The sequence below is a fragment of the Manis pentadactyla genome, chromosome 5 (genome assembly GCF_030020395.1).
Source record: "Manis pentadactyla isolate mManPen7 chromosome 5, mManPen7.hap1, whole genome shotgun sequence".
NCBI lineage: Eukaryota > Metazoa > Chordata > Mammalia > Pholidota > Manidae > Manis > Manis pentadactyla.
In genome coordinates, this window is record NC_080023.1 from 106310867 (window position 1) to 106323232 (window position 12366).

Below are 12366 nucleotides of genomic sequence, written 5' to 3' on the forward strand. Positions count from 1 at the left end.
CCTCGCTAACTCTGCCCCGGAAGTTTTTCTCCCTGTGAGTCGCGCACGTTGAGCCGGCTTCGCTGCTGCTTCGCGGAGGCTGCCTTGTGATCATGTCTTCCAAGAAGAGTAGAAAACGACCGAACCGGAGCGCAGAGAATGCCCCTTTCTTGCCTTCCTCTGCTCCCTCTCCTGTGGGGACCGCGGCTCCTTCTGCTGGGCCAGGCATCGCGGCGGCGGCCGGGACTCTGGCGGTCATCAACTTCTTAGGAAAGGGTAAAGCGTTCTGAGGGGGGCAGCCTCGAGGCCGAGGGGGCGCAACCTGAGAGGAAGAAAATTTAGCGATGCCGCCTTTAGGTGCGCAGGCCCCTCAAAGTTGGGCGAAGCGTCGGTGTGGGAGCGGCCCAGAAGTATGTGAGACCCCGAACCGCGCCTGCCCCAGAGAACCAGGCAGAAACGGCTTATCCGTGGTTACCTCAAGCTCTCTCTTACGTTAACTGTTCTGATTTTCTAAGTTGCCTTGAAAAAACTTTGCTTCATATGAGGTTAACGACGCATTCAACTGCAAAATTGCTCGTATCTGGCGAGCGTAGGTTACGTATACTAAAAAATTAAATATCCAGTTCAGTAAAGATGGGGATACATCGTTCCTAGAGAAATTTAGGGCTTTTTCTTCTACACAGGTTCTAGTATTTAATAACAGCTATTAATTGTACACTACTGTTAGCAATAGGTTTCATATGTCACATACATTTCTCATTTGATCTTTACAGAAGCCCTGGGGCATGGGTACTCTGTTACAACCATTTTACAGAGAAAGAACAGTTAATATGATTCGCTCCAGTTACACAGGTAGTAAGTGGCAAAGGCGGTATTTTGAGTCCAAATGCATTTGGCTCTGAAGTCATTATCTTAGATCACACATCCCTTGAGTTGGGAGAGCGGATTTATCTGAAAAGTCATTTAGTCGGTAAGGCATTTATGTGTTCGAGCTGAGCGTTACAGCTTTGAAAAATGGAACAAAGTAAGTGGCAAGATTTTTATTTATGTTTAATGCAGACATTAAAGATAATCTTAGAGTTAACTTACTGTTTTCATTTTCCTTTGGAGATCAGAGGACAACCTGTTCTGTCCTGTATGTTCAGTCTCTTTTTCAGCTGGATCCTTCCCACTGACATTTCAACCTACTGATTTCTCTTCTGTCTTAAAAAAAAGGTCCACATAGTCTTCCTTTTTATTTTTTACTCCTTTATCTCCCTTGCCTTCCCCAACTACCCACTCCTCCCCCTCCCCCATGGTGACCACTAGTCACTTTTCAGTATCTGTAAGTCTACTGCTGTATTGTTCATTCTGCTTTGCTTTGTTTTTATATTCCACAAATAAGTGAAATCATGTGGTATTTGTCTTTCTCCACCTGGCTTATTTCACTGAGCATAATACCCTCTAGGTCCATCCGTATTGTTGCAAATGGCAGGATCTCTTCTTTTTTATGGCTAATACTCCATTGTGTATATATACCATAGTTTTATCCAGTCATATATTGATGGACACTTACATTGCCTCCGTATCTTGACTATTCCAAGTGATAATGCAGTGATAAGCATATGGTGCATGTATCTTTTTGAATAATGATTTTGTTTTCTTAAGGTAAATTCCTAGAAGTGGAATTACTGGGTCGAATGGTATTTCTATTTTTAGTTTTTTGAGGAACCCCCATACTGCTTTCCAGAGCGGTTGTGCCAATTTACATTTCCACCAACAGTGTAGGAGAGTTCCCATTTATCTACATCCTTGCCAACACTTTTTACTTCTTGTCTTTTGGATGATGGCCATTCTAACTGGTGTGAGGTGATACCTCATAGTGGTTTTGATCCTTGACTTGTTCCTGATCTTAGAGGAAATGCCTTCAGCTTTTTGCCATTAAGTATGATGTTTGCTGTGGGTTTGTCATACATGGCCTTTGTTATGTTGAGGTATGTACCCTCTATATCCATTTTGTTGAGAATTTTGTCATGATTGGATGTTGAATTTTATCAAATGCTTTTTCAGCATCTACTGAAATGAACAGTTGGTGTATGATATTGATTGATTTATGAATATTATACCATCCTTACATCACTGGAGTAAATCCCACTTGGTTGTGATGGATGATCCCTTAGATGTATTTTTCAATTCGGTTTGCTAATATTTTGTTGAGGATTTCTGCATCTATGTTCATCAGGTATATTGGTCTATAATTTTCTTTTTCTGTAGTGTCTTTGCCTGATTTTAATATTAAAGTGATGCTGGCCTCATAGAATGAGTTTGGAAGTATTCCCTCTTACTTTTTGGAATACTTTGAAAAGGATGGGTATTAGCTCTTCTTTAAATGTTTGGTAGAATTCAGATGTGAACCATCTGGACATGGACTATTGGTTCTTGGGAATTTTTTGATTTCCAGTTTGATTTCATTGCTGGTGATTGGTCTGTTCAGATTTTCTGTTTCTTCCTGGGTCAGTTTTGGAAGGTTGTATTTTTCTAGGAATTTGTCCACTCGAGATTGTCCAATTTATTGGCATATAATTTTTCATAGTATTCTCTAATAATTTGTATTTCTGTGGTATCTTTTGTGAGTATTCCTTATTCATTTCTGATTTTGTTTATTTGTGTATTCTCTCTTGTTTCTTAATAAGTTTGGCTAGGGGTTTTGTCTATTTTGTTTATTTTCTCAAACAGCTCCTGGTTTCATTGACTCTTTGTATTGTTTTAGTCTTCTCCATTTTATTTATTTCTGTTCTGATCTTTATTATGTCATTTCTTCTACTAACTTTGGGTTTCATTTATTTTTTCTTGTTTCTTTAGTTGTGAGTTTAGACTGTTTATTTGGGATTGTTCTTGTTTCTTAAGGTAGGCCTGTATTGCTATGTTCAGCACTCCAAGTACAGCTTTTGCTGTGTCCTGCAAATTTTGGACTGTTGAATTTTGTTTTCATTTGTCTCTATATAATGCTTGAGTTCTGTTTTAATTTGTTCATTGATCCATTGATTATTCAGAAGCGTGTTGTTTAGCCTCCATGTGTTTGTAGGCTTTTATTTTTCCTTTGGGTAACTTATTTCTAGTTTTGTGCCATTATGGTCTGAGAAGCTGCTTGATAACATTTCAATCTTGTTGAAATTATTAAGGCTCTTCTTGTGGCCTTGTATGTGATCTATTCTGGAGAACATTCCATGTACACTTGAGAAAAATGTGTATCTCGCTGCTTTTGAGTGGAATGTTCTGTAGTTATCTGTTAAGCCCATCTTATCCAGTTGTTGTTCAGTGCCTCTGTTTCCTTATTTATTTTTTGTCTGATCTGTCTATTGAAATGAGTGGTGTGTTAAAGTCTCCTAAAATGAAGTTATTGTAATCTGTTTCCTTCTTTAATTCTGTCACTATTTTTGTACATGTTTGGGTGCTCCTATATTGGGTGCATAGATATTTCTAATGGTTATATCCTATTGTTGGGCTGACCCCTTTATCATTATGTAATGTCCTTTGTCTCTTGTTACTTTGTTTTGAAATCTATTTTGTCTGATACAAGTACTGCTACTCCTGTTTTTTTCTCCCTATTATTTGCATAAACTATCTTTCCATCTCTTCACTTTTAGTCTGTATATGTCTTTGAGTCTGAAATGAGTCTCTTATAGGCAGCATATAGATGGGTCTTCTTTCTTATCCATTCTACCACTCTGTGTCTTTGTGTGTGTGTGTGTGTTTAAGCACTTTTTTAATGCAATATTTTATTAAGGTACTATTGATATACACTCTTATGAAGATTTCACATGAAAAATAATGTAGTTACTACATTCACCTATATTATCGAGTCTCCCACACCATATCCCATTTCAGTCACTGTCCATCAGTGTATTAAGATGCCACAAAAGCACTACTTGTCTTCTGTATGCTGCACTGTCTTCCCCATGATGCCCCCCAAAACCATGTGTAATAATCATAATACTCCTCAATCCCCTTCTCCCTTCCTCCCCACCCACCTTCCCCCACCCCTCCCCATTGGTAACCACTAGTCCCTTCTTGGAGTCTGTGAGTCTGCTTCTGTTTTGTACCTTCAGTTTTGCTTCATTATTATACTCCACAAATGAGGGAAGTCATTTGGTACTTGTCTTTCTCCACCTGGCTTATTCCACTGAGCATAATACCCTCTAGTTCCATCCATGTTATTGCAAATAGTAGGGTTTGTTTATTTCTTATGGCTGAAGAGTATTCCATTGTGTATATGTACCACATCTTTTTATTCATTCATTTGCTGATGGAGAGTTACGTTGCTTCCATATCTTGGCTATTGTAAATAGTGCTGGAATAAACATAGGGGTGCGTATATCTTTTTGGATCTGAGAACTTGTATTCTTTGGATAAATTCCTAGGAGTAGAGTTCCTGGGTCAAATGGTATTTCTATTTTGAGTTTTTTGAGGAACCTCCATATTGCTTTCCACAATGGTTGAACTAGTTGACATTCTCACCAGCAGTGTAGGAGGGTTCCCCTTTCTCCACATCCTCACCAGAATTTGTTGCTCTTAGTCTTTTTGATGCTGGCCATCTTAACTGGTGTGAGGTGATATCTCATTGTGGTTTTAATTTGCATTTTCCTGATAATTAGCGATGTGGAGCATCTTTTCATGTGCCTATTGGCCATCTGAATTTCTTCTTTGGAGAAGTGTCTGCTCATATCTTCTGCCCATTTTTTAATTGGGTTATTTGCTTTTTGGGTGTTGAGATGTGTAAGTTCTTTATATATTTTGGATGTTAACCCCTTGTCAGATATGTCGTTTACAAATATATTCTCCCATACTGTAGGATGCCTTTTTGTTTTGCTAATGGTGTCCTTAGCTATACAGAAGCTTTTTAGCTTGATGTAGTCCCATTTGTTCATTTTTGCTTTTGTTTCCCTTGCCCAAGTAGTTGCATTTAGGAAAAGTTTATATTCAAGAGATTTTTGCCTATGCTTTTTTCTGAGAGTTTCATGGTTTCATGACTTACATTCAGGTCTGCAATTCCTTTCAAGTTTCCTTTTGTGTATGCAGTTAGACAGTAATCCAGTTTCATTCTGTTACATGTAAGCCATCCAATTTTGCCAACAACAGTTGTTGAAGAGGCTGACATTTTCCCATTGTATGTCCATGGCTCCTTTATCATATATTGACCATATATGCTTGGGTTTATATTAGGGCTCTCTAGTCAGTTCCATTGGTCTATGGGTCTATTCTTGTGCCAGTACCAAATTGTCTTGATTACTGTGGCTTTGTAGTAGAGCTTGAAGTTGGGGAGCATAATCCCCCCAGCTTTATTCTTCCTTCTCAGGATTGCTTTAGCTATTTGGGGTCTTTTGTGGTTCCACATGAATTTTTAGAATGACTTTTTCTAGTTTGTTGAAGAATGCTGTTGGTATTTTGATAGAGATTGCATTGAATCTGTAGATTGTTTTAGGCAGGATGGCCATTTTGACAATATTGATTATTCCTGTTCATGAGCACTGGATGTGTTTACATTTATTGATATCTTTAATTTCTCTATGAGTGTCTTATAGTTTTCAGTGTATAGATCTTTCACTTCCTTTGTTAGGTTCATTCTAGGTATTTTATTCTTTTTGGTGCAATTGTGAATGGAATTGTTTTCCTGATTTTTCTTTCTGTTAGTTCATTGTTAGTGTATAGGAATGCCACAGATTTCTGTGTATTAATTTTGTACCCTGCAGCTTTGCTGAATTCAGATATTCTCGTAGTTTGGGAGTGGATTTCTTAGGTTTTTTTAAGTACAATATCATGTCATCTGCAAAGAATGATAGTTTAACTTCTTCTTTACCAATCTGGATGCTTTTTATTTCTTTCTGTTGTCTGATTGCTGTGGCTGGGACCTCCAGAACTATGTTGAATAAAAGTGGGGGGAGAGGGGGCATTCTTATCTTGTCCCCCATCCTGAAGGAAAAACTTTCAGCTTCTTGCTGTTAAATATGATGTTGGCTGTGGGTTTCTCATATATAGCCTTTATTATGTTGAGGTACTTGCCCTCTATACCCATTTTGTTGAGAGTTTTTGTCATGAATGGAAGTTTTATTTTGTTTAATGCTTTTTCAGCTTATATGGAGATGATCATAAGGTTTTTGTCCTTCTTTTTGTTGATGTGGTTTATAATGTTGATGGATTTTCAAATGTTGTACCATCCTTGCATCCCTGGGATGAATCCCAGTTGATCATGGTGTATGATCCTCTTGGTGTATTTTTTAATTCAATTTGCTAATATTTTGTTGAGTATTTTTGCATCTATGTTCATCAGGGATATTGGTCTGTAATTTTCTTTTTTTGTGGGGTCTTTGCCTGGTTTTGATATTAGTGATGCTGGCCTCATAGAATGAGTTTGGAAGTATTCCCTCCTCTTCTAATTTTGGAAAACGTTAAGGAGGATGGGTATTAGGTCTTCTTTAAGTGTTTGGTAAAATTCAGTGGTGAAGCCATCTGGTCCAGGTGTTTTGTTCTTAGGTAGTTTTTTGATTACCAATTCAATTTCGCTGCTGGTAATTGCTCTGTTCACATTTTCTGGTTCTTTCTGGGTCAGCCTTGGAAGGTTGTATTTTTCTAGAAAGTTGTCCATTTCTTCTAGGTTATCCAGTTTGTTACCATATAACTTTTCATAGTATTCTCTCTTAATTCTTGTATTTCTGTGTTGTCCATAGTGATTTTTCCTTTCTCATTTTTTGTTCTTTTTATGTGTGTAGACTCTCTTTTTTTCTTGATAAATCTGTCTAGGGGTTTATCTGTTTTGTTTATTTTCTCAAAGAACCATCTCCTGCTTTCATTGATTCTATTGTTTTATTTTCCTCAATTTTATTTATTTCTTCTCTAATCTTTATTATGTCCCTCCTTCTGCTGACTTTGGGGCTCATTTCTTCTTTATCTAGCTTCCTTAATTGTGAGTTTAGACTGTTCATATGGGATTGTTCTTTCCTGAGGTAGGCCTGTATTGCAATATACTTCCCTCTTAGCACGGCCTACGCTGCGTCCCACAGATTTTACAGTTTTGAATTATTGTCATTTGTATCCATGTATTGCTTGATCTCTGTTTTTATTTGGTCATTGATCCATTGGTTATTTAGTAGCATGTTGTTAAGCCTCCATGTGTTTCTTGGATTTTTTGTTTTCTTTGTTTAATTAATATCTAGTTTCATACCTTTGTGGCCTGAGAACCTGAATGGTACAATTTCAATCTTTTTGAATTTACTGAGGATCTTTTTGTGGCCTAGTTTATGATCTATTCTTGAAAATGTTCCATGTGCACTTGAGAAGTAGGTGTATCCGGCTGCTTTTGGGTGTAGTGTTCTAATGAGGTCTGTTAGGTCCATCTGTTCTAATGTGTTGTTCAGTGCCTCTATGTCCTGACTTATTTCCTGTCTGGTTGATGTGTCCTTTGGAGTGAGTGGAGTGTTGAAGTCTCCTAAAATGAATGTATTGCATTCTATTTTCCCCTTCAATTCTGTTAGTATTTGTTTCACTTATGTAGGTACTCCTGTGTTGGGCGCATAGATATTTATAATGGTTATATCCTCTTGTTGGACTGACCCCTTTATCATTATGTAAGTCCTTCTTTGTCTCGTGTGACTTCTTCGTTTTGAAGTCTATTTTGTCTGATACAAGTACTGCAACTCTGCTTTTTCTCCCTATTAGTTGCATGAAATATCTTTTTTCATACCTTCACTTTTAGCCTATGTATGTTCTTTGGGTTTGAAGTGAGTCTCTTGTAGGCAGCATATAGATGGGTCTTTTTTTTTTTATCCATTCTATGACTCTGTGTCTTTTGATTGGTGCATTCAGACCATCTACATTTAGCGTGATTATTGATAGGGATGTACTTACTGCCATTGCAGGCTTTAGATTTGTGGTTACCAAAGGTTCAAGGTTAACTTCCTTACTATTTAAGAGTCTAACTTAACTCACTTAGCATGTTATTACAAACACAATCTAAAGGTTCTTTTTTTCTTTCCTTTTTCTTCCTCCTCCATTCTTTTTATATTAGGTATCATATTTTTTACTCTTTGTCTATCCCTTGACTGACTTTGTTGGTAGTTGATTTAATTTTGCTTCTGCTTAGTAATTAATTGTTCTACTTTCTTCACTTTTTATTTCCTCTGGTGACAGGTATTTAGCCTTAGGAACACTTCCATCTATAGCAGTTCCACCAAAATACACTGTAGAGGTGTTCTGTGGGAGGCAAATTCTCTCAGCTTTTGCTTATCTGGAAATTGTTTAATCCCTCCTTTAAATTTAAATGATAATTTTGCCAGATAAAGTAATCTTGGTTTGAGGCCCTTCTGCTTCATTGTATTAAATACCTCATGCCACTCCCTTTCTGGCCTGTAATGTTTCTGTTGAGAAGTCTGATGATAACCTGATTAGTTTTCCTTTGTATGTGATCTTTTTTCTCTCTGTGGCTGCTTTTCATAGTTTGTCCTTATCCTTGATCTTTGCCATTTTAATTATTATATGCCTTGGTGTTGTCTTCCTTGGGTCCCTTGTGTTAGGAGATTTTTGGACCACCATGGCCTGAGAGATTACCTGTGGGGAATCTGAGAGATTCCCCAGATTGGTGAAGTTTTCAGCAGTTACCTTCTCAAAGGCACTTCTATCCTTTTTCTCTCTCTTCTTCTGGTTCCCCTATAATGTGAAAGTTGTTCCATTTGGATTGGTCACAGAGTTGTATCCGTATTCTTTCATTCCTAGAAATGCTTTTTTCTCTGTGCCTCAGCTTCTTTCTATTCCTCTTGTCTAATTTCTGTTCCATTTACCATCTCTTCCACTGTTTCTAATCTGTTTTTAAATCCCTCCATTGTATGTTTCATTTCTGATACTGTATTCTGTAATGATTGAATCTCCATCCGGAATTCTTCCCTCAGTTCTTGAATATTTTTCTGCACCTCCATCATCATGTTTATGATTTTTATTTTGAAATCTCTTTCAGGAAGATTGATGTGTTCAGTTTCACTTGGCCCTTCTTCTAGTATTTGTGGGATTTTGGTTTGAACCAGGTTCTTTTGCTGTTTCATATTTGTATGTGGCGCCCTCTACTGCCCAAAAGCTCTACTCTCTGGAGTTGTTCTGCCCCTGGAGCAATGTCAGGGGTCAGGGAAGCTGCGCTGGTGCCTGAAGGGAGGAGAGAGATGTTTCCTGCTTCCTGGCTGCTATGCCGGTTTCCACTGTCAGAACCAGTGGGCCAAGCACACAGGTGTAAGCCTCTGTGCTTTGCATTTTTATGTGCTGTAGGTGGGCCTTCCATCTGGCTGACCTAACGCCAGGGCAGGGGCTGCTGGTTTGCGAGCCAGGTGCAGTCTGGCTGGGAGTAAGGCTCAGCAGACTGCATGTCACAGTGGGGGTCTTGGAACTGCATAGCAAGCCAGGAAGATGGAGCACCTGAAGCTCCTGAAACTTCCCAACCTGCTGGGCAGAGTGCATCTGGACAATTTTGTCCATCTGTCCTTTTTCCTGAGCTGTAAGCTCTGTGCAATCCTTGCCCCTTTAGCAGCCCTCTCGCTGTTAGGAAGTCTCTCAGACTGCCTATTTTTCTTTTGTCCCAGAGCAGTTGGATAAGGATCTGTTCTCCACAAGTAGCTGGAATCTCAGTCTCTCCAGGTATTCCAACCCCACTGATCTCCAGAGCACCATGCAATGTAGGTTTGTGCTCCCAGAGCAGATCTCCTGGGTTGGGTGTTCAGCAGTCTTAGGTCTCCACTCCCTCCCCACTCTGTTTGTCTTCCTTCCACCGGTGAGCTGAGGTTGCAGAAGGGCTTGGGTCCTGCTGGATCATGGCTTTGGTATGTTACCCTCTTCCGTGAGGTCTGTTCTTTTCTCCAGGTATATGCCGTCTGGTGCAGCCTTCTCTCCTGTTGCTCTTTCAGGATTAGTTCTGTTAATTATATTTTCATATTATATATGGTTTTGGGAAGAGGCCTTTGTCTCACCTCTCATGCCGCCATCTTTAATCCTATTTAAGTCTACTCTATGTCTTTTGAATGTTGTATTCAGTACATTTACATTTAAGGTAATTATTGTTTGATGCACTTATTGTCAGTTTATTAATTGTTTTCTGGTTGTTTTTATAGTTCCTCTCTATTGCTTTCTTTCTCTTCTTATATTCTTCTCTTGTTATTTGTTGGTTTTCTTTAGTGTTGTGATTGGATTCCTCTTTTTAAACTTTTTTGTGTATCTATTATAGGCTTTAGGTTTGTGTTTGCCATAAGGTTTAAGGATAGCCTCCTGACTATGTAACAGTCTGTATTAAAGTTGATGATTGCTTTATTTCAAACACAATCTAAAAGTACTTTTGTTTTCTTCTTCCTCCTCCATACTTTATGTATTAGATGTCATAATCATCCCTTGACTGATTTTCTATATAGTTGGTTTTAGTATTTCTGTTTTGTTTTAATTTCATACTTGCTTGGTAATTAATTGGTCTTCTACCTTTGTTTATTAGGGTTTATTTTCACTAGGGAAAATTATTTAGCCTTGGAAACATTTCCATCTGCAGCAGTCTCTAACATATCTGTAATCTTGGTTTAATGGTTATAAATTCCCTGAGCCTTCATTTATCTGGGAATTATTTAATGTCAGCTTCAAATTTGACTGCTAATCTTGGCTGGTAGAGGATTCTTGGTTGAAGGTCCTTCTGTTTCAATACATTAAATATTTCATGCCACTCCCATCTGGCCTGTTAAGTTTCTGCTGAGAAGTCTGCTTATAGCCTGACAGTTTTTCCAGTATAAGTAATCTTTTTCTCTCTGTCTGGCTCCTTTCAATACTCTCCTTATCATTAATTTTTGTCATTTTAATTATTGTATATCCTGGTGTTGTCTTCCTGGGGTTCCTTTCATTAGGAGCTTTCTGTGCTTCCATGAGCTGAGTTTCTATTTCCTTCCCCAGACTGGCGAAGTTTTCAACAATTATTTCCTCGAAGAGATTTTCTTTCTATAGCTTTGTCTCTCTCTTCTCCTTCTGGTACCCCTGTTATGTGACTGTTGTTTGGTTTGGATTGCTCACAGAGCTGTCTTATCCTTCTCTCTTTCCTAGAAATTCTTTTTTCTCTTTGGTTCTCAGCTTCATTGTGTTCCTGTTCTTTAATTTCCATCTCATTGACTGTCTTCTCTACTTGCAGCAATCTATTATTCATTCCCTCCATTGTATGTTTCATTTCAGTTACTGTGTTCTTTAGCTCTGAGTGGCTCTTTTTCAGCTCTTGTATCACTTTGTTGAAGTCCTCCCTGAGATCTTCAATACTTTTCTGCAGATCACTGAGCATATTTGTGACTTTTACTTTGAAATCTTTGTCAAGAAGATTGGTGATCTCTGTTTCATTTAATCCTCATTCTAGAGTCTTATCCTGTAGTTTTGTTTGGAACAAATTACTCTGCCTCTTCATTTTGTCTGGGTTTCTGTTTTTCTTCCTGTGTATTTGATGGATCTTCTATGCCTCCTGGCCTAGAGAGTAATGACTTTAAGAAAAAGGCATCCTGTGGTGTCCAGAAGCTCGAGATTCCTTAGTGCCCAGTGCCTAGTTCTTCCTTGTGGTAGAGCCCCAATTGCTGTTGGTGGGCAATAGGCTGGCAGTGGTTGCAGTCTGTTGTGGCTGGCAGTTTGCCCCAGCCATCCCTTTGTGATCAGAGCAGTGGCTTCTGCTGGGATCACTGTGCGTGGGCCTCCCTCTATCTGCCCTGCAGTGATGGCGAGGTTGCCCTGCAGCAAGGGCAGGGCCGTTGTCAGGTTCCGGGGCGGAGTGCGGCCAGGCAAGTGGGGAGGTGGCAGGGCACACTGTGGCAGTGAGTCATTTGGATGCCCCTTGGAGGCAGCAAGACACACAGCACTGGGCTGGGCTGCCCATGGGCAGGAAGGACCTCTGGGTGCTGGCTCCTGTAGGCACCTTTCCATTTGGGATGACGCAGGGCAGAGAAAGCTGACTCTGCTGGGCAGAGGGGGCTCGCTTACCGGTGGTGCACAGAGAAGCGCGTCAGGGTTGAGCCACCAGTGAGTGGGATGGAATGTCTGGGGCTCTGTAGAGTGCCCAGTTTGTTGGACCAAGGGAGGGCTGGGGTGGTATGTACACCTGCACTTTCTCCTGCAGAGAGAGCCCCATCCAACCTCTCCCCTCTGGCACCTCTCCCACATTTTCTTCTTACTACCATCCTCTCTCTCTCTCTTCTTCTTCATTGCCATCTCATCTCTCACTTACTCCTTACTCATTCCATGGAAACTGTCCCTGCCATGGTCACTCATCAGCTCTATGGTGATAAAACCAATGAACAGTTTTTCATTAACTTTACTTGATCTCTCAGCAGCTTTTGGTATTGTCTACTACTACTTTCTAAAACACTACTT

At 39.4% G+C, this 12366-nt stretch overlaps 1 protein-coding gene across 5 annotated transcripts in view; it reads left to right on the top strand.

Annotated features, from left to right (window-relative positions):
* Positions 1-24: 24 nt before the first annotated feature.
* Positions 25-12366, top strand: part of AFG2A (AFG2 AAA ATPase homolog A) — a 383456-nt gene continuing 371114 nt past the window's right edge. For all 5 annotated transcript variants that reach the window (XM_036922969.2, XM_057502600.1, XM_057502602.1 and 2 more), the window contains exon 1: positions 25-255. In XM_036922969.2, coding sequence (XP_036778864.1) covers positions 93-255 — 163 coding nt within the window. In that variant the 5' untranslated portion in view covers positions 25-92. The remainder of the gene's footprint in view (positions 256-12366) is intronic.